This window comes from Capra hircus, chromosome 6, assembly GCF_001704415.2.
Source record: "Capra hircus breed San Clemente chromosome 6, ASM170441v1, whole genome shotgun sequence".
NCBI lineage: Eukaryota > Metazoa > Chordata > Mammalia > Artiodactyla > Bovidae > Capra > Capra hircus.
The window spans coordinates 104057783-104080232 of NC_030813.1; the positions used below are offsets into that span (position 1 = coordinate 104057783).

The 22450-nt window shown below is 46.2% G+C and overlaps 1 protein-coding gene across 1 annotated transcript in view; it reads right to left on the minus strand.

The window, feature by feature from the left end:
• Positions 298-22450, minus strand: part of STK32B (serine/threonine kinase 32B) — a 361674-nt gene continuing 339521 nt past the window's right edge. The window contains exon 12 of the mRNA XM_018049721.1: positions 298-2184. Coding sequence (XP_017905210.1) covers positions 2046-2184 — 139 coding nt within the window. The 3' untranslated portion in view covers positions 298-2045. The remainder of the gene's footprint in view (positions 2185-22450) is intronic.

Consider the following 22450-nt stretch of genomic DNA (forward strand, 5'->3'; position numbering starts at 1 on the left):
GTGATGATGGTGATGCTGGTGGTGTGGTGGTGATGATGGTGATGATAATGAAGATGGTGATGATAATGATGATGGTGATGATGGTGATGATGACAACATGAATTGTGATCAAGTTGGACTGAGCCTTAAATTGCCAAGCTTGGTTTTATTCTGTGGGCAAAGGAAACACATCACTGACTTGATATACTCCCTACCTCCCTGCCCCCAGTCTCTTTTGTTTCTTGCTAAATTTGACTCTAAGGGGACATTGCCCATCTCACCCAACCATGAATAAGAACAAAGTTGTAAGAAGGAATCTCCAAGAAATAGTTTATTCTGAACAGGGAACAAAGCTGACTTGAACAGAGCCAGGAAATCCAGTGTCTCGGGCTACTTCCAGCTCCTGCCCCTAATTCATGAACTCAGTCCAGTGAGATACCCTCAGTGTGGCCACGGTCACAGTGAAGAGAGAAGCAGCCCCATTATTTCCTGCAGGGGACAGGATGGTGCCCACAGGGAACAAAGAATGAAAAGTGTACAAAACAGTGGACACGTGGACAATACCATCTAGAAACAGCCTGGGTTCGAAGGAGGAAAACAAGGATCATTTCTTTCCTTTTTTCAAATAAAAACATAAACCACATGATATATGAAAATGTCTCTTAAGAAATCTAAGAGGTTTATGATGTAAATAGTGAATGACGGATAAAAATAAAAACACAACTGAACTTTTCACAGGACTGTACAGATATCAGAGACTCGAGAGAGATGAGTTCAAAGAATCTAAAACAGCAGGCTTGCTTCTACAGAAAACTGACCTGCCCAATGAGTGAAACAAGAAAGTTTCTTGAAATTATGTTGATTATGATGTTGGACAAAAACTGCTAGGAAGTAGTTTGGGTATGTCACACACAGGATCTTAATTAACCTTTTAACAACCCCAGGGGTTAGTTTTTTTAATCCCTATTTTAAAATGAGAAAACTGACACTGAAGTGATTATGTGATTGCCTGAGGTCTTCCGGTTAGTAAACAGCAGGGCTGGATTCCGATCACAGTCCTGATTCCAAGTCTAAGCTTTATTCCGGTTGCTAAAAGCATCTCCCAACTCAAAAACAAAGTGCTCCCTGAATAGATCATCAAGTAGTTTGCTCTTAGCAGGAGTCCACCATCCTCCTAGAGTAAACTTTCTAACCAACTGGGCTTCCTAGTTTATCAGTGTGGAGCAGCCTTATTGATGGCAATCGGAGACCCTCTTTAAGATGGTGCTGATGAGATGATGTCACCCCCTTCCAGGAAAGGAAAATTGGATGGAGACAGAGACTCAAAGTTCTGCCATGGGACTGGGTTTTGGGAGGAACTCTGCTGACACTCTTTAGGGGTGACCGACAGTCAGTGACTTGATCTTTTGAATGGGCATCATCTTGCCATCCCAGCACCAGGGGTAGGGTGGGAGTGGAGACCTGCTGAAATTAATGATGGGGACAGTAGCACGCCAACTTAGAATGTCAGAAAGACTGGCCTGGCAGAGGAGGCAAAAGAGGACACTTTCGGTTTTGCTCTAGGATTGGGGGATCATGTTTCTATAGGCAGGGCAAATGCATCAGACTATTAAGGGCTGCATTTTCAAAGGTATGCTCTGAAGACCAGCTAGACTGAATTGCAAAGTTGTGATGGTCTAGTTGCTTTAGGGGATGGGAGTGCACTCCAAATAGTAAGGTTCTATTTTGCCTGTATAAATAATGTCATAAATGTCAAAGGTTTTGGATGTCCACTACCCAGTTGGATTCTTCCAATAACTTTGTAATCAGAGGTGGGGCATAGAGCTGTGTAACTCCTTTGACAGATGTGGAAAACTGAGGCACAGAAAGGGCAAGGCTTGTCCACAGATGTGCAGGGAATTAGCTGGGCAGCTGGGACCAGAACCCAGGCTCCCAAGCTCTGAGCCCAGGCCTTTCTCCGCATCTGATATTATTTGGGGTGAGACGGGGACCATCGCGGCAGAGAGGGGCTTTCGGTGGGCAGGGCAGAGGTGTGTGCAGTCCCGCTGGAAGCCGCAGGTGGTGGCTTAGCTGCTGCAGCCACGAGAACAGGCGTGGGCCAGAATGTTGTTGTTACACCCGTCCTGGAGCTTGCCCTGGGCCTGGCTCCCGGCTCTGCCTTCCATGTCCAAGAGCTGGCCGCCCTGCCCCTGCTGCTTCCTCAGCCTGCAAACAAGCACAGTACAGACCCAGTTAGCGATGTGGAGCGGGGGATGTCCAGGCACGGAGGGGAACCAGAGAGACCAAGGAGACTTGCAGGAGCAGAATGCTGTGTCTGGGAGCCCACAGGCTGGATCCACACCCAGCTCAGCTGGCTCTGATGAGTTACTCAACCCCCAAAGCCTCGGTCTCTTTATCTGTAAAATGGAGATAATAATTCCCACCTCACGGCTCCTTGTGAAATCCACAGGAGATCATGTATATAATTTCCAAGTTCACACAGTAGGTAGAGGGTGAGCCCCACACATCATTCACTCATATATAAGTAGTGAATGCCCACTGGTGGACCAGCCATCATGTCCAGGAGCAGAGGAAGCCCTGGCCAGCAAAACAGTCAGAGTGTCTATCCTCATCAAGTTTACCACCCAATGGGGGAGATGGATATAGATCAAATGATCTCACAAAGGTAATTATAGGGGAATGGAATGCAAAAGTAGGAAGTTAAGAGATACCTGGAGTAAGGGGCGAATTTGGCCTTGGAGTACAAAAACGAAGCAGGGCAAAGGCTAACAGAGTTTTGCCAAGAGAATGTACCGGTCATAGCAAACACCCTCTTCCAACAACACAAGAGAAGACTCTACACATGGATATCACCAGTTGGTCAACACCGAAATCAGATTGATTATATTCTATGCAGCCAAAGATGGAGAAGTTCTATACAGTCACCAAAAACAAGACCAGGAGTTGACTAAGGCTTGGATCATGAACTCCCTATTGCCAAACTCAGACTTAAATTGAAGAAAATAGGGAAAACCACCAGACCATTCAGGTATGACCTAAATCAAATCCTTTATGATTATACAGTGGAAGTGACAAACAGATTCAAGAGATTAGATCTGATAGAGTGCCTGAAGGACTATGGACAGAGGTTCATGACACTGTACAGGAGGCAGTGATCAAGACCATCTCCAAGAAAAAGAAATGCAAAAAAGGCAAAATGGTTGTCTGAGGAGGGCTTACTAATGGCTGAGAAAAGAAGAGAAGCTAAAGGCAAAGGAGAAAAGGAAAGATATACCCATTTGAATGCAGAGTTCCAAAGAACAGCAAGGAGAGATAAGAAAGCCTTCCTCTGTGATCAATGCAAAGAAATAGAGGAAAACAATAGAATGGGAAAGACTAGAGATCTCTTCAAGAAAATTAGAGATACCAAGGGAATATTTCATGGAAAGATGGGCTTAATAAAGGACAGAAATGGTAGGGACCTAACAATAAAATAGAATATTAAGAATACACAGAAGAACTGTACAAAAAAGATCTTCATGACCCAGATAATCACGATGGTGTGATCACTCACCTAGAGCCAGACATCCTGGAATGTGAAGTCAAGTGGGCCTTAGGAAGCATCACTATGAACAAAGCTAGTGGAGGTGATGGAATTTCAGTTCAGCTATTTCAAATCCTGAAAGATGATGCTGTGAAAGTGCTGCACTCAATATGCCAGCAAATTTGGAAAACTCAGCAGTGACCACAGGACTGGAAAAGATCAGTTTTCATTCCAATCCCAAAGAAAGACAATGCCAAAGATTATTCAAACTACCGCATGATTACACTCATCTCACACGCTAGCAAAGTTCAAAATTCTTCAAGCCAGGCTTCAACAGTACGTGAACTGTGAACTTAAGAATGTTCAAGTTGGATTTAGAAAAGGCAGAGGAACTGGAGATCAAATTGCTAACATCCGTTGGATCACAGAAAGAGTAAGAGAGTTCCAGAAAAACATATACTTCTGCTTTATTGACTACACCAAAGCCTTTGACTGTGTGGATCACCACAAACTGTGGAAAATTCTTAAAGGAGATGGGAATACCAGACCACCTTACCTGCCTCCTGGGAAATCTGTATGCAGGTCAAGAAGCAACAGTTAGAACTGGACATGGAACAACAGACTGGTTCCAAATAGGAAAAGAAGTACGTCAAGGCTGTATATTGTCACCCTGCTTATTTAACTTATTTAACAGAGTACATCATGAGAAACGCTGGGCTGGTTGAAGCACAAGCTGGAATCAAGATTGCCAGGAAAAATATCAATAACCTCGGATATGCAGATAACACCACCCTTATGGTAGAAAGTGAAGAAGAAGTAAAGAGCCTCTTGACGAAAGTGAAAGAGGAGAGTGAAAAAGTTGGCTTATAGCTCAACATTCAGAAAATGAAGATCATGACTCCGGCCCCATCACTTCATGGGAAATAGATGGGGAAACATGGAAACAGTGAGAGGCTTTGATTTTGGAAGGCTCCAAAATGACTGCAGATGGTGACTGCAGCCATGAAATTAAAAGATGCTTACTCCTTGGAAGAAAAGTTATGATCAATCTAGACAGCATATTAAAAAACAGAGACATTACTTTGCCAACAGAGGTCTGTCTAGTCAAAGCTTTGTTTTCCCAGTAGTCATGTATGGATGTGAGAATTGGACTATAAAGAAAGCTGAGCACCAAAGAATTGATGCTTTGATCTGTGGTGTTGGAGAGCTCTTGAGAGTCTCTTAGACTGCAAGGAGATCCAACCAGTCCATTGTAAAGGAAATCAGTCCTGAATATTCATTGGAAGGACTGATGCTGAAGCTGAAACTCCAATACTTTGTCACCTGATTGGAAGAACTGACTCACTAGAAAAGACCCTGATGTTGGGAAAGATTGAAGGCGGGAGGAGAAGGGGACGACAGAGGATGAGATGGTTGGATGGCAACACCGATTTGATGGATATGAGTTTGAGCAAGCTCTGGGAGTTGGTGATGGACAGGGAAGCCCGGTGTGCTACAGTCCATGGGGTCTCAAAGAGTCAGACAGGACTGAGCAATTGAACTGAACTGATCTCACAAAGAAATACCTGAACAGATGAGCACCCAGACTTATAAAATACTCCACGACAAACAGTGTTGAGGGAGTTTAATTCTTTAAAAAAATTTTTTTCTTGAAGTATAATTGATTGGTGTTGTGTTAGTTTCTGGTGTACAGTGAAGTGACTCAGTTCTATATCTCTACTTGTCTATTTACATGTTTTTTTCCATATTCTCTTCCACTGTGGCTTATCACAGGATACTGGATACAGCTGCCTTTGTCATTTATTTATTTTATGCATACTAGTTTACATCTGCTAATCCCAGACTCCTAATTTATCCCTCCTCCCTTCCTTCAGCCTTTGGTAACCATACGTTTATTTTCTATGTCTGTGAGTCTGTTTCTATTTTGTACATAAGTTCATTTGTATCATATTTTAGATTTCGCATATAGGTGATATCATATGACATTTGTCTTTCTCTGTTTAACTTACTTCACTTAGCATGACAATCTCTAGGTCCATCCATACTGCTGGAAATGGCATTATCATTCCTTTTTTATGGTTGACCAATATTCCATTGCATATATATATGCTACTTCTTCTTTATCCATTCATCTGTTGATAGACATTTAGGCTGCTTTTGTGTCTTGGCTATTGTAAATAGTGCTGCTATCAATCCTGGGGTGCCGGGTTTTCTCTGGATATATACCCAGGAGTGGGATTGCTAGCTCATATGGCAACTCGATTTTTAGTTTTTAAGGCTCCTCCTTAAAAATAGTGGCTGCACCAATTTACCTTGAGGGAGCAGGGATGTGAACACTGCATATCCTAACAGCTGGCCTCCTGGCTGCCTTCCACGTGATTGTGGAGGTCAACCTCCTTCCCTTTCTGATCTCATCAAGTTCAGGATCATGCCCTAAACCACAGCTGTCACGGTGTGTCAGGCCAAAACATGAAGCTGAGACATTTAGGGAGGCAACGAGAAGTCTGAGACCAGGGAAGAGCTCAGCTCAAACCCTGGATCTCAACACCAGCCACTAGAGTCAAGGGGTCAAGCTGTCTATCTTCTGAGCCTCAGTTTCCTGATCTATCACTGGGGACTATATCACTTACTTGGCAGGAGGCTAAAGGGAATCAGAGAAGATGGGCATGAAATATCTAGTACAGAGCTGGAAATAATCATATTACTAGAGTTCTACCTTGTTCTGAAAGACACGGGTTTCAGCCGGAACCTACCTTTTAAATTAGTATGTTCTGTCAGACAGAGTGCAGGCCTACTGTTTGATTTAAATGAAAGAGTTGTTTCACCCAACAACTTCTGTGTGTGCTTGTGACGTGCAGAGAACTGTGGGTGACCCTCAGATGAACACACACACAGTCTCAGATGGATCACAGTTTGTGTGTGTGTGTGTGTGCGTGTGTGTGTATGGTGGGCATGCTCTGTGTGTCTGTGTGTGCGTTGTGGTGGAAATAATCATATTACTAGATATTATTACTATCTCTAGACTTCTGTACTCTCTGGTTATAATGCAAAATAAGGCTTCAAAAGCTGCATAATAAAGAGTAGAGCATATGGAAGAGGAAGCCCCAGTAAGGGAGAGATGGAGTCTGAAGTCTTGTGTAGATCAAGGAAGGCTTCCTGTAGGAGGCAGCTTTTGAGCTGGGCTTTAAGGACTGGTGTGGAATGTGGGTAGCTGGAAGGAGGGAAGAAATTTGAAATGAAAGGACACCAGTGCAGTAAGGCACAGAAAGTAAAAAAAAAAAAAAAAAAAAAAAAAAAAATTCCATGGTGGATCAGAGTCTTTTTGGAGCTGTGTTATTTCAGCCACTTCAGCTCCTCCTCTTGGACTGCTGCTGCTGCTGCTAAGTCGCTTCAGTTGTGTCCGACTCTGTGTGACCCCATAGACGGCAGCCCACCAGGCTCCCCCGTCCCTGGGATTCTCCAGGCGAGAATACTGGAGCGGGTTGCAATTTCCTTCTCTAATGCATGAAAGTGAAAGTGAAGTTGCTCAGTTGTGTCCGACTCTTAGCGACCCCATGACTGCAGCCTACCAGGCTCCTCCATCCACGGGATATTCCAGGCAAGAGTACTGGAGTGGGGTGCCATTGCCTTCTCCGCCTCTTGGACAGAGCTGTTTTAAAGAGAACTGGCTGTTTCAAGTCTCTGCTCTTCTATGGAGGGTTGTATGTGGAACGATATGACCTGAGTGCTGGGGGCTTCGAACAGTAAGTGAATGAGATGTGAGTCACACCGCTTGCAACTTACCACCAGGCTCAGTGTGAGATGAGGAGACAGAACCAAAAAGGAAAGACTCCCTCTAGACACCCACCCATCCCCCTACAGGCCTACAGAACTGGATTCTGATCTAGTTTTTGGAGGCTCCAAAGCCTGCTTTCTTCTCTCTGCATCTACAGTCCTGCCCACCTACCAACCATTCACCATCCATCTACCCATCCGCTTTCTCTTCACCTATCCATCTATTGTACTCCACCCTTCCATCCATCCATCATCCATCCATATGTTCAATTATCTGTCCCACCCCACCCCTACGTGTCCACTCCTACTCATCTAAATGTCCCCCCATCCACTTACTTATTCACCTACCCACCCATGCACCTCCTATATAGAAATCTATCTCATCCATTCATTATCCATTCATTCAAGTACATCCCTCCATCCAACCAGCTGCTCATCATCCATCTACTGACTCACCTGTCCATCAATTCACTCTCCACCCCATCCATTGATTCCCCCCAGAGACTCCCTATTTACCCATCCACCCACACAGCTACCTCCCAACTATTACCTTTTCATCTACTATCCATCCACCCATCTATCCATCCACCACCCTTCTGCCTATTCATTCATCCATCTACTCCCATATTTCCATTCATCTGATCAACCATCTGACCCACATGTTACTTCCATATCCTTCCACTCATTCTTTCCACCAGCTATGAGTGTGCCAGGCTCTATGTGCCAGGCTCACAGTTGAGGCGTGGGAACACAGCAGAGAGCAAACAGTGACTGTTCACTGTGATGAAGTCTCTGTCAGAGGAGGCAGTATGGCCCGGCATTCAGGGCCTGGGCTTAGAGCCAGGCTATCTCGTTCTGTCTCTGAGTCTGCCACTTACTAGCCACGTGACTTTGGGAGGCTGGATTCAAACCCAGGTCTGCCTGTCTCCAAGGCCCCTGCTCTTTCCACTGAATCTCATGCCTTTCAATCTGGATCTGGGAGGAGAGAGCATGGAATGATTTTGCCACTCTCTGAAGAAATTAGAAAGGCTCAGTTTGCTCAAATAGAAACCCAGGAACCAAGACAATGATGTGAAACCATATGGTTGGCCCCAAGAGCTCACTTCCATGACTAGCCCAGAGCCCAGTTATCTATACTTCACAAGGAAATGAAAAAGGATTTTACATATCTTAGTAGATGTAGCCCAAGTCTACTGATGCAAATTAGCTAGTTATCACTGCAATGGCAGGGACTTTTAATTTTCTCAGCCAACTTTATCAAATTAATTGTCAGTTTTGTGACCAGAATTCCGAGTGATGGATGTGAATGCTCTCAACGTCCTGAACTCAAGCATTAATTGTCAGAAGGAAGAGCTCTGTGATGGAGACCCTCAATTAACGAGAACAGGACACATTAAAATTCGTCGTAATATGGGCTGGAGGCATTTTTCAAAGGCAAAGCACTACCTAGGACGAAAAGAAAATGGTTAGCAATCAAACTGATTTCAAACCAAGCTCTTCCACACCCCGAGGATGCAGTCAGATTAATACCAAATTGATCTACAGCCTCAAATCCTACGTGCAGCCTGGCTTCCTGGTTCAGAGTGACCAGCTTTCCTTTGTGCTGGGTGCTTCAAAAAGGAAAACACTTCGAGTACTGTCACACCTAATTCATATCACTTCCCTGGTTATATGTGTCCAGAACTGTGTGGTATCTTGGAGAGGCCGTGTGGCGTGGTGGGAGAATGCAGGCTTTGGAATCATACAGAATTCAATCAGGATCCCAGCTTTGCTGTGAGTGGCTGAGGGACCTGGCAGAACTCACCCAACTTCCTGAAGCCTCTCGTTCCTCACCTGTGACACAGTCACATCACCTCTTTAATGAAGGTGAACAAATGCATAGTATCTACCTGCCTGTAGCAGGCACTTTATAAAGGGCAGGGATTTTTATGATGATGACTGCAGTGCGGATGTGTGATGCGTGCGTACTCAGTTGTGTCTGATTCTTTGCAGTCCCGTGAACTGTAGCCCACCAGGCTTTTCTGTCCACGGAATTCTCCAGGCAAGAATACTGAAGTGGGTTGCCATTTCCTCCTCCAAAGGATCTTCCCAACCTGGGGATTGAATCTGCATTTTTTTTTTTTTTTTTTGCCTCCTGCATTGGCAGGCAGATTCTTTACCACTATGCCACCTTTCTTTGCTATTGATTGCACTGTGGGGATACTCCCATTTCACAGATGGAGAAACTGAGAATCAGTAAGTCAAGTTTAATTTCCTGTGGTAGTTCTAATGAATGTCTCCCAGCAAGGAGGCCCCCACAGATGGTTCCATTCTAGGGGATCAAGGAGGGAGACAGAGAAAAGTGCAGGGTACTGGAATGGGGTGACATAGAGTGGCTGAAGGTCAGGACCCAGCAACGGGTGAGACAGGCAACAGGCTCAGGTGAGGGAATCCAGTCACACAAGTCGCAGCGGGATCCAGGGGGGTCTGGAAACCAGGAAAGGCTGGGCATGGAACTGGTGCCTGGAACCGGATCTCTAGCCTGGTTGCTGGTCTCCCCACCTCTGGGAAAGGGCCACAGAGTGCCATCTGTGACCTTGCATCAGCTGGCCGGGTGCAGGTGCACAGACAATGTGTGCTGGAAAGCTGGGCAGGTGGATGCAGGAATAAATGCCCAGTCAGGTTTCTACTGCTCATCAGCTGCTTGTTTGCACAACTTGGTAGGCTCTGTCTCAACACACTGAGGGGGAAAGAAAGCCAGTCTAAACTGATGGAGTAACAGGGTATCCTCGCTGGACAAGAATTCATGACCACTGGCAGAACTACCAAGCTCACAGACCTTGTGGATGACAGTTTGCATGAGTCAAGTTGGAGCTTTATCTCTTGTGGCCAAGGCAGTTGAGATAAGTTGCTGTTTTGTGTGTATATGTAAGTGTTGGTTTTAAAATTAAGGCAAAATGGTGTCTGACATGGCACTTAATTGATACAGTACTATATTGGCCTGGTAATTTTGTATATAATAAATATTACTAGCAAATATTTGGGCAGAGCTGACTGATCATGTAGGGAGGGTGTTAAGTGGTTAGCATCTGTTCTCACTGGTCCATACAATAGTCTTTCATATGGGGTAGGTTTTAACAACCCCCTTCCCTGGTGGTTCAGATGGCAAAGAATCTGCCTGCAATGTAGGAGACCCAGGTTTGATCCCTGGGTTGGGAAGATCCCCTGGGGAAGGGAACAGCTACCCCTACTCCAGTATTCTGGCCTGGAGAATTCCACAGACAGAGGAGCCTGGCAGGCTACAGGTCATGGCGTTGCGAAAAGTTGGACACAACTGAGCAATTTTCACTTTCACCACTTTACAGATGAGGAAACTGGGGCATTAGTGTGAGGTCTGAGGTCGCAAGGCAAACATGGATCAGGATTTAAAACCAAGCAGTCTGACTCCAGAGGCTGTGCTCTTAGCTATTATGTATACTGCCTGTCCACGGTTAATAAAAACCAAAGAGTCAAACTTATTGGAAAGTTCTGGAAGGGCATGAACCAACTTGAAGAACAGTTGTCTGTCTGGGGATAGAAGGTGGATATTGAAGGGAAGCAAGCAGTCGCCTGGTCTAATTGTTTGCACACTGCAAGAATCCCTTCTTTAGCATCCCTTGCACAGAGCCAGCCTGTCTTAACCCAAACCCCACTGCCCTCCTCCCCAGATAGTCCACTTCACTTGGGAACTGCTCAAATCCTTAGAAACTTTTCCTTAGCATAGAATTGCAACTGAGAAATCTGTGGCCTGATAGCTCTTCCTGGAATTATTCAGATGATTCTAGTTTTTCTCTCTCTAGGGATATACCTTCAATTCTTAGGAGCCCCCAAACTAACGACCTTCCACTGTCCCCCAGGTTTACCCCACCCCACTCTCCACCTGCTCTCCAGCCTGTGAGTCTGACTTGTAGGAATTGTATCAAAAGCTCCCAAGCTCTTTGGGCTTCCAGGGCTTGACCCCTCGGGAGCCCTGGCAGAAATTAGAAGGAGCAAGGGCATTAAGTCCCCAGTCCCCTTCCTGTACTGGCTCCTGGGGCTGCTGGGAACCTTGAAAGGTCACTGCTCCAATCAAGGGAGCCTTCTGGATGGCCTCCCTCTCATCTCTTCAACCTCCCGGTGGGAATACCTTCCGTCTCCGAAGCCCCAGTTTACTTACTGCACAAGCCTCTATGAAGCCCTCATAGCCACACCTTTGTAGAGGGTCCTTTGTAGATAAATTATCCTTGGAGAGTGTCTCCTCCGTAACTCTGACTGATACAACATCATTTCTAGTTCCCCATGAGATGTCTCTTCCTTAAGTAAAAGCTCAGCGTAACTGGCTGTTCTACTTTCAAACCTCATCACTTATTGGGAAGATCGCCTTGTATGCAACACTTATCTTGCCTTTGGCTAGAAGCATTAAATTTCTATTTTATCTCCTATTGCCTGAAGCAAAACCTATTTGAGGAAGTCTGAGGATGGAGTCAGCTGCACCTTGGGTGTGATATAGCAGAAAGGAGGGGATTATCTTACTAAGCATTCTCTCTCCCCTTTTGCAAACAGATGAGCTCTGGGGGAAACAGAAGGGATGGCAGCCTCAAGTTTCTAAGTGATAGGGACTGAGATTTGTTGAGTGAGTTCATTCTTACTCAACACCTCCTCATTTAATACCGACACCACTCGTCCAGATAAAGTCCGGCAAATGACTCCTTCTCTATAGATGTCATGTGTGTGTGCTATGTCATTTCAGTTGTGTTTGACTCTTTGTGACCCCATGAAGTGTAGCTCACTGGGCTCTTCTGTCCATGGGATTCTCTAGGCAAGAATACTGGAGTGGGTTGCCATGTCCTCCCCCAGGGGATAAGTTGACCCAGGGATCAAATCTGCGCTTCATGTGTCTTCTGCATTATAGGCAGATTCTTTACCATTGAGCCACCACGAAGTCCTCTGTAGATGTCAATACTTACAAATCAAGGTCGTGGTGAGGATTTATTTTAGATAAAATGTAAATGTGTATAAAGCATCAAGCACAGTGCATGGTATGTAACAGGCTTTCAATATTCTAAAAAATGATAACCTATTTCACTTAACTGGCTAGCCATGAGATTTCCATATGTACAGGGAGAAAACTAGACCACCACCACCACCAACATTTACTCTAAAACAGATCACTGGATCCTATTTATAGCTTTCAAATTTACACATAGCCTTATTTCACATAGGATTAAATAAGGCTTATAAATATTCATATAAAAATTAGCATACCTCTTTTTGACTAGAGAAATCTGATGGAAGGAAAAATAAAGATGGGTCTTTAAATGAGTTAAATCTGAGCAGACCAATTACCATATGTGCTTTAGAGCAACATGATACAGGGTTGCATACAGTTGAGGCAATTTGTCAGGGTCTGTGTGCCTCCTTAACTCACTCCAGTATTCTTGCCTAGAGAATCCTGTGGACAGAGGAGCCTGGTGGGCTGCCGTCTACGGGGTTGCACAGAGTTGGACATGGCTGAAGCAACTTAGCATGCATGCATGCATTGGAGAAGGAAATGGCAACCTAGTCCAGTATTCTTGCCTGGAGAATCCCTGGAATGGAGGAGCCTGGTGGGCTGCTGTCTATGGGTCGCACAGAATTGGATACGACTGAAGCAACTTAGCAGCAGCAGCAGCAGCAGTGTGTCTCCTTTGGCCAATGGAAAATTGGCCATGTTTTATTTTCTGTGGCTGAGATGGATATGTCAGGATCAGTTACCCTTTTTAACCCAGCTGCAATTTCCTTTGACTGAGACCCCAGCGAAAAGGACAGAGGGCCCTGATTCCTGCGTGATTTCTTCATTTTGAGTTTTCATGGAACTAGAGTTTCCTTCCAGTCACTTTCATCTGGGGCTGAAATTCCTCCCGCGGTTTCAGGACATGGAGTTGATTTCCCCTGGCTGTTTTCTTGTCCTTTGGAAAGGTGCCGCTTTGCTTCCCATTTCTGGGTTCCCAGAAAGCCTAGCCTTCACTAACTCAGTTGCCTGGCCCCTCTCTCCACTCTCCCTCAGACACATCACTGCAGTTATGCTTTTATCAGTTTCTCTGACCATGAAACAGGCAGAAAGACACCTACAGATAGACCTTTGATGAGAACTGGGTGAGAAAGTGGCTGCAGGGTCCCCGTCCCCACCCTGAGCTCAACACACAGCAGGTACTCTCAACTGTCAGCTGCTGTTCCCTTTCACCTGCTCCTGTAAAATCGAGGTTTGCACCACATTCGGAATCTCAGACTGGAGAGAATGTCAGTGCACTGGCCTTGATTTCAGAAGTTGGATTCTCAGAGTTGGCCTCTTCCTAGCACGGAAGTCAGAAGGAAGGTGCCCGAGAAAGGTTTTCCCCGTTTTATAGAAGCATCTGGGGAAAGTGGCTCTAACTCTGTCCCTCCTTCCCTGTGGGTTGTTGAAGAGCTGAGAAAGATGTCAAGGTTTCCTGTGAGTGACATAGACCTTGTTCAAGTCATGGAGTCACTGATGCACAGCCCAGCCTTTATTGACACATTTATGGAGCCCAAGGCTCAGAGGAGCTGGAACCCCACCAGGCTGGCCACCGAGAGAAGCAGAGCCAGGACCTGCAATGTGCACTCCATTCCCAAGCCTGAGATGAGTTATCCTCATACCTCCTTGCCACCAGTTCCCGGTGGCTCCAGGCCGCAATGGAAGGTCCCTATCTATCTGCTGGGAAACTCCAAGGAGGCCACATGGGCAGATGAAGCCAGCAAATTTTGAATACACCACGATTCACATTAATTTGTATCATCTGGGCCACAAGATGTGAAGAGTCGACTCCTTGGAAAAGACTCTGATCTGGGAAAGATTGAAGGCAGGAGAAGGAGGAGACAGAGGATGAGACAGTTGGGTAGCATCATTGACTCAAAGGACACGAGTCTGAACAAAGTACAGGAGATAGTGAAAGACAGGGAAGCCTGGCGTGCTATAGTCCATGGGGTCACAAAGAGTTGGACATGACTGAATGAATAACACTTTCATTACAATTTGGGCTCTGGAGCTAGGCTGCCTTCTTATACTCCCCTCCCTCCCTGCTATCTCTTGGCCATGTGCCCTCCACCTGTTTTATGCTGACCCATCTCCAGCTGCAAAATGAGGGAATAAAAGTAGCTGGCTCACAGGATGGATGTACAGACTAAATGTCATACAGTGAGTGCCCTATAAAAATGAAGCCTAATAACATCAGCTCCCTGCATGCAAGTCAGGGCTCCACAGGACACACTGGAGAGAAGAACCCCAAAGACACCACTGCAGAAAGTAACCCCTTCCTTCATCTCACAGAGCTTGTTCTACCAGGCAGTGAGCCCCATGAGAACAGGGACTTTGGCCCACTCTATCCCCGGTACCCCACTCAATGGGGATGTGGAATAAGCATCTGCTGGACATCTGGATGAAAACATATGTGGCAAAAAGAGCCCAGAATCCAGTGGATGGAAGATTAGATTTCAGGTCCTTCATGTTACAAGTAAGAGCTGCAAGAGCTCAGGAAGAAGAAGGAGGAGGAGGAGAAGAAGAAGTACCTTAGAAAATGTGATGGGTAAGGATTTGAGCAATGTTTCTCAAGAGGGGGCGATTTGCCTCCCAGGTAAAGTTTGGGGCCATTTTTGGTGTCATTGCTATGGATATCTAACGAGTAAAATGTCACAGATTCTGCTAAACATCTTGCAATGTATAGAACTGTCCCCGCATCAAAGAATTGATGTCAAGAGTCATCAAATGTCAATAGAGCTGAGGTTGAGAAGCCCTGGATTAAGGAAACATGATCTAAAACCCATAAAATCACACACAGTCATTGTTAATAGTATTACTAAATATAGCATGTGCAGTATTTGATTATTAAAATGTAATGTTTTCAAGGGCTCCAAAGGTAGTTTTAGTATGATTTTAAATGTTTAAGTTCTTATAAGATGAAGCAGATAGAAAATTCCTTTCTCATCAGGGGCTTCTTATACTGCAAAGCTTTGTCAACTGCTATTGAAAAGACCTTTTGGAAAAATCACCCCTGCTCTGATCTTTGGCTAAAATTGGAAGACAAACCCCATGGTGCATTTCTCAAACTAATGGAAGCTCAGCTGCCCGGGTCCTTGGAAGCCTGGACCAGTCCCTGGAACCAGATGCTCCACCTCGCTCAGTGGCCTTTTGCCAGCTGAGACCATGATTCGTTAATAACTGTATTTCCAGAAAATTAGGCAGTGCTAATTTTAATTTTGTTCTCTGTTTAGAAAGTGAGGTCCAGAGAAGTCAGACCTAGGGCATCTCCTCCACGTTTGCACAGTGGTCCAAGCAAGTCTGTGTCCCAATCTGTACCCTTTAGGCTTCAAGCATTCTGAGGTCATGGGTCCTGCTACATCCACGTCTGTGTCCCCAGGTACCAGTCCAGGATTATGATGCATCTTTCAAAGGACCAATGAGAATCTTCCATGGGAGCTGATGCAATGAATGCCTGGCTCATGCCCCCTTAAAGCCTAGGACAGTAGCCCCATGATGCATGGGGACCTTTGCTCTGCCCAAGAGCTTCTGCTGGTTGAGGAAGCACACCTGGCCCATGCAAGAGGCAGGTAGCTGCGCAGGGTGTTTGCGTCTTTAACGGCATCCTTCAACACATGAGGGCTCAAAGTTGCAGATTAATGATTCAAGGCAAAGGAGGAAGAGGACTGGAGGGTCTGCCATGTGTCTGCATCACTGATGTCATCTTGGTCCCATTGAGTTCTTCCTGTCCTTCCACTAACCCTACCTAGGACTGTGCTGTGTAATAAATCTCTTCTCCATTGTCAGTGGATTTGTAAAGAATGTATGTGTGCATGCTCATTTGTGTCCCACTCTTTGTGACTCCATGAACTGTAGCCTGGCAGGCTCCTCTGTCCGTATAATTTGTCAGGCAAGAATACTGGAGTGGGTTGCCATATCTTCCTCCAGGGGATCATCCTCCCTACCCAGGGATTGAACCCTCATCTCCTGCATTGGCAGGCATATTCTTTACCATTGCTCCACTTGAGCACCCCCTTTGTAATGAATAGATATTGTTTAATGATCATAGATATTATTTAGCTTCCCAGATGGCACTAGCGGTAAAGAACCCACCTGCCTTTGCGGAAGATCTAAGAGACTCAGGTTCAATCCCTGAGCGGGGAAGATACCCTGGAGGAAGAAATGGAAAGCCTCTCCAGTACTCTTGCCTGAAGAACCCCGGGGACAGAGAAGCCTACAGTCCATAGAGTTGAACAGAGTTGGACAAGACTGAAGCGATTTAGTGCACAGCACAATGATCATTAGGTCCAAGTAGCATCTCTGCTCTGTTAGTCTCCAAATAAGGACAAAGACCTTGGCGGACATATTTTTGGCACCCACCCATAATAAATCAGATAGGGTCTTGACTTAAGAATGCAGTTTCTGTCTCCAAGCACTTCCCTCCATAAGTGAGCTTAACTATAAAACTCCCGATGGTCCCTTAGAAGTATGGAGTGCAGCTGGCGATGCTTCCAGATTGCCATATGCCTGATCCAAGTCATTCATAAGTTACCCACAAAAAACTTCATAATTCTGCTTTAAGGAGCTGCCTGCCTGCCTCACTTTTCAGTCTCAATATACAGTGTCAGTTCATTGGGCATTTTTCATTCCCTCTGTTCTTGGGGACATTTTTAGATGGGATTCTTTCAGGCTTCCCAAGTGGCTCAGTGCTAAAGAATCTGCCTGCCAATGTAGGAGAGAGAAGACTCGGGTTCGATCTCTGGGTTGGGAAGATCCCCTGGAGGAGGAAATGGCAACCCACTCCAGTATTCTTGCCTGGAAAATTCCACGGACAGAGGAGCCAGGTGGGCTACAGTTTACAGGGTGGCAAAGATCTGGACATAAGTGAGTATGCACAAATGCCCGTGACTCAGCCAAGAACTAACTGGAGGATGTGCAGTTTGGGTGCATGGGTCTCCAGTAGAAATTCTCAAACCCTGAGGCGTCAGAATGACTGGAAAGATGTAAAATGTAGAGTCACAGGCCCATTCTCTCTACTTCGGATTCAGAAGGATGCTGTGCTTGTTTCCTAGGGTGGCTGTAACATGGTGTCCCCATCTGGATAGTTTATAACAACAGAAATGTATTGTCTCACAGTCTAGAGGCCAGAAGTCTGAAGTCAAGATGTCAGCTGGGTTAGCTCCTTCTGGAGGGGTTGACGGAGAATGTGTACCAGGGCCCCTTTGGCCCCTCTGGCTAGAACTTCAGCATATCTTTTGGGAAGTCATAGTTCATCCTGTTTAACAGAGGCAGCAACTCTAAATGCTAACAACTCCCACCCTACGAGTTCCTGACAGAAACCCCTGGGACCGTGGCACTTCCTTCCAGTTCATCTTTGCAGCGCCCTCTGAGGAGACAAGGGCCTCCCCAGTGGCTCAGTGATAAAAAATCTGCCTGCAGTGCCTGAGACACTGGAGACACGGGTTGGATCCCTGGGTCGGGAAGATCCCCTGGAGGAGGGCATGGCAACCCACTCCAGTATTCGTGCCTGGAGAATTCCATGGACCGAGGAGCCTGGTGTGCTAACACCCACGGGATCACAGAGTCAGAAATGACTGAGGCACCTGAGCACACACATAAGACATGGAGGAGACAAGGTCTGAAATGACTACACAGGGAGGTAGGAACAGTGTGTTTCGGGCAGATGGCCAGGCCTGCGGAGACCGGAAGGAGAAGGAACTGCCGGAGGAGGCAGGGAGCCAGCAGCAAGGTCCCCACGGAGCATGAAGGGAAGCTTGGCTCCGTGTCTCAGTGTCCCCTCTCGGCTCCCACTGGCCACATGGCTGATGTTGGAAAGAAGGTCTTTAATTTTCCAGCTACTCCAGTGTCAGCAGAACAGGTGCTTCATAAACAGGACTGCAGAGGAGCGCAGGATGCATGGTGCCTATCTCGCGAATATAAAAGAGATTTTTGGAAACCCCTTTCACTCACGCTCCTAGATGTCTACAGAATCATGTTATTCTCCAAGAGTGATAAAAATGCATCTACAAAGAGGATTGTGCAAAATATTTATGACACCTTAATTTCTAATAGATAAATTCTACAAACAGCCCAAACGTCCACAAGAAAAATGGATAAACCATGTGTGTACTATTTATATCAGTTCAGTTCAGTTCAGTTCAGTCGCTCAGTCGTGTCCGACTCTGCAACCCCATGAATCGCAGCACGCCAGGCCTTCCTGTCCATCACCAACTCCCAGAGTTCACTCGAACTCACGTCCATCGAGTTGGTGATGCCATCCAGCCATCTCATCCTCTGTCGCCCCCTTCTCTTCCTGCCCCCAATCCTTCCCAGCATCAGTCTTTTCCAATGAGTCAACTCTTTGCATGAGGTGGCCAAAGTACTGGAGTTTCAGCTTTAGCATCAGTTCTTCCAAAGAACACCCAGGACTGATCTGCTTTAGGATGGACTGGTTGGATCTCCAGTTCAGCAATGAAAGAAATGAACTCTTTATAAAAAAAGGAAGTCCTTGCTTTGGGGCAGATCATGCCTCATGAACTGACTTCTCACAGGCACTTTCAGTTCAGTTCAGTTGCTCAGTCGTGTCCGACTCTTTGCTACCTCATGGACTGTAGCACGCCAGGCCTCCCTGTCTATCACCAACTCCTGGAGTTTACCCAGACTCATGTCCTGCCGGGAGCCAGTGTGAGGAAGCCCGCCCGTGACAAGGTCATGAGGAAGGAAGCTGACATACGCAAGGCGTGCTCAGACTTCAGGGACCCCCCATTCCTAAGCATGTACCCCAACAAAAATCTGCCGGCTTTTGTGCTCTGCTTTTCCACTCTTCTGACATTTTCTGGAAAAAGTCAATTCAGGGCTTTAGTCTTCTGCATTTGAAAGAGTGTTTCAATCCAAAAAACCCCTCCGATGGCTTTCTAGCCTGCCTGCAGGACTCTGCGCGTGTGATTGTTTGAGGCCTCCTGACCGCAGGAGGCACAGGAAGCTTAAAACATCCTAGGAATGTAGGGGCTTCCGAAGAGTCAAAATCTTTAGAATAGGACTGATTAAGAGTTTCATTTGTTGAGTCAATGCTTGCTGCCAAATTTTCATATCCTTTATTTTTAGATATAGTTGGTATATAGAAAAACAAGTAGTAGACCTGGTATTAGCAACATTAGATCTTCGAGTTAAGTACCTTCTTTGTTATATCCCACTGCACCTTTGTTCTATAGAGATGTAACTTTAATGCTTTAAGGAAATGTAGATTGTAGGAAATGTAGATTAAAGAAAAACACTTCAGGGGAAACAAAATTAACATTCATTAAGGAAGAGAGCTAAAAAGTGTTAACAAGCCTCTTGGCCAGAAGATAATGTAAATCACCTGAGACCTTTTGTATACAAAATGATATACGGAAAGAATCTGGGTTGCGAACGCTACATAATTTTGTGTTACCCATTGATCTCCGTGTTTTATCGAAAGTATAAAAGGCCTTCTGAACAATAAAGGATGGGGGCCAGTTTCTCGGACCAGTTTCTCGAACTAGTCTCTCGACCTGGTTTCTTGGGACTCTGGCTCCCCCCATGTCTCTCTCTCTCTTTCTCTTCTTCTCTCCCCTTCCCTCTCTCTGCTCTTTACTTTAACTTCAGGCTGAATCTCCATCTGGGGCGCGGAGGCTCGCCAGGTCTACTTACTTGCCCCGGCTGTTAAGACCCGCACGAAAGGGAGCTTAAGGCGAGGCACCCTTAGATATTCAAGCGGGCGCCGGTGGCCCAACGTAGATGGTGCAAATTCCTTGTCTGGAATTTTATTGGCCTTCCGCGTAAACCAAGCTATTCAGCCCTCTTCCTCCACTTAATCTTCTTATTACACTATAGTTTCTTAATCTAATCTTACATTAATAAACAAACAAGTCTTTCCACGCCAACGCCGTCCACCCTTCGAATTCCCTGGATCCACCGGGGCTGGACCCCGGCAATGTCCATCGAGTCAGTGATGCCATCCAACCATCTCATTCTCTATCATGCCCTTCTCCTCCTGCCTTCAATCCTTCCCAGCATCAGGGTCTTTTGCAAAGAGTCAGTTCTTCGCATCAGGTGGCCAAAGTATTGGAGTTTCAGCTTCAGCATCAGTCCTTCCAATGAATATTCAGGACTGATTCCCTTTACAATTGACTGGTTGGATCTCTTGCTGTCCAAGGGACTCTCAAGAGTTCTCCAACACCACAGTTCAAAAGCATCAATTCTTCGGTGCTCAGCTTTCTTTATAGTCCAACTCTCACATCCATACATGACTACTGGAAAAACCATAGCTTTGACTAGATGGATCTTTGTTGGCAAAGGTATGTCTCTGTTTTTTTAATATGCTGTCTAAGTTGGTCATAACTTTCCTTTCAAGTAGCAAGCATCTTTTAATTTCATGGCTGCAGTCACTATCTGCAGTGATTTTGGAGCCCAGAAAAATAAACTCTGTCACTGTTTCCATTGTTTCCTTTTCAGTTCAGTCACTCAGTTGTGTCCAACTCTTTGTGACCCCACGAACTGCAGCACGCCAGGCCTCCCTGTCCATCACCAACTCCCGGAGTCCATGCCAACCCATGTCCATCGAGTCAGTGATGCCATCCAACCATCTCATCCTCTGTCATCCCCTTCTCCTCCTGCCGTCAATCTTTCCCAGAATCAGGGTCCTTTCCAATGAGTCAGCTCTTCACATCAGGTGGCCAAATTATTGGAGTTTCAGCTTCAACATCAGTCCTTCCAATGAACACCCAGGACTGATCTCCTTTAGGATGGACTGGTTGGATCTCTTTGCAGTCCAAGGGACTCTCAAGAGTCTTCTCCTTGTTTCCTTTTAGCAGATGAGAAATTGCAGCAGGGTGGTTATGGGTGGATGTAATGTGGGTCCTTTTCCAGGTACATCAAAGAGTAGGGATGGGGTTTGACATAGAGGAGTTGGCAAGGTACAGGACAGTATCCTTGTGGGGAGAAGCTGGGGAAAAGACACTGCTCCCAGCACACCTGCCCTGACAGGTAGCCCATTAGCCCCAGGGCCATTGGGGAGCAGAGACGCAAGGACGAAAGAGCAGAAACCTCCATCAAACCCACGCACATCTCCTCTTCCCTATCTTCTTCCCTGCCTCCCGCTTCACATACGCTCATCCTGACCATCCCCATCTGGGAGACAACTTCCATCCTCCATCTTTATTTTGACAACTCCTATTAATGGTGCTAGCCTCACTTCACATCCACGACTGCAACTCTCACGGGGTCCTCAGTATAGCCAGGTCATCTTACTACATTCACCTTTCCACGTGAGAAAGAACATCTGATTGGTCGAAGCCACTATGTAGTTGGGTTTCTGCTAAAAACAGCCCGATGCCACCTGACAACGCAAGGAGGGGTATCTCATTTTCATTTTCTTTTTAAGGGAAACAACTTGGGTTCTTCGGATTCCAGATTGAAGCGTCTTCTGACACACAGTGCCATATACAGCGTGACTGCTATCCGCTCGGGCCTGTCACCCCTCTGCATTTTCACAGGCTCCCATTTGCCACCCAGACACTCTCTGAGGATGCTACTGCTACTGCTACTGCTAAGTCACTTCAGTCGTGTCCGACTCTGTGTGACCCCATAGACGGCAGCCCACCAGGCTCCCCCATCCCTGAGATTCTCCAGGCAAGAACACTGCCATTTCCTTCTCCAATGCATCAAAGTGAAAAGTGAAAGTGAAGTCGCTCAGTGGTATACAACTCAGTCCCTGCCTAAACCGCTGGAGGACCCGAGGCAAGGCTGCCTGGAGCTCATTTTCACTGTGGTCCAAAGTGCCCAAGCTGGTTTGAGTGGCAATTCCCAGGACTGACTGTCTACGGTGGGGAAGGCACATGAGCCTCAGAGCAGACAGGACCACAAGGAAAATGTGATGGGCTCTGAAACCTCTTATAATCCTAGCTCTCGCCTGCTCCAAGTTTCTTCCCATCCTGCTGGGACCAAGGACATGATCAGCATGGCTGTCTGAGAGATGCGTGATGTTGATGAGTGAGTGATGTTGTCTGGCTTGGTGTGTGTATGTTTGTGTGTCTACTAGCCTAGAGCTGTAGCCACCCAGGACAAAGGACAGGCTACTGCCTCCATCTCCCTCAGTGCCCACTGGGAATGGGGCCCTGCCCAGCCCATCAACCCAAACAGCCCTC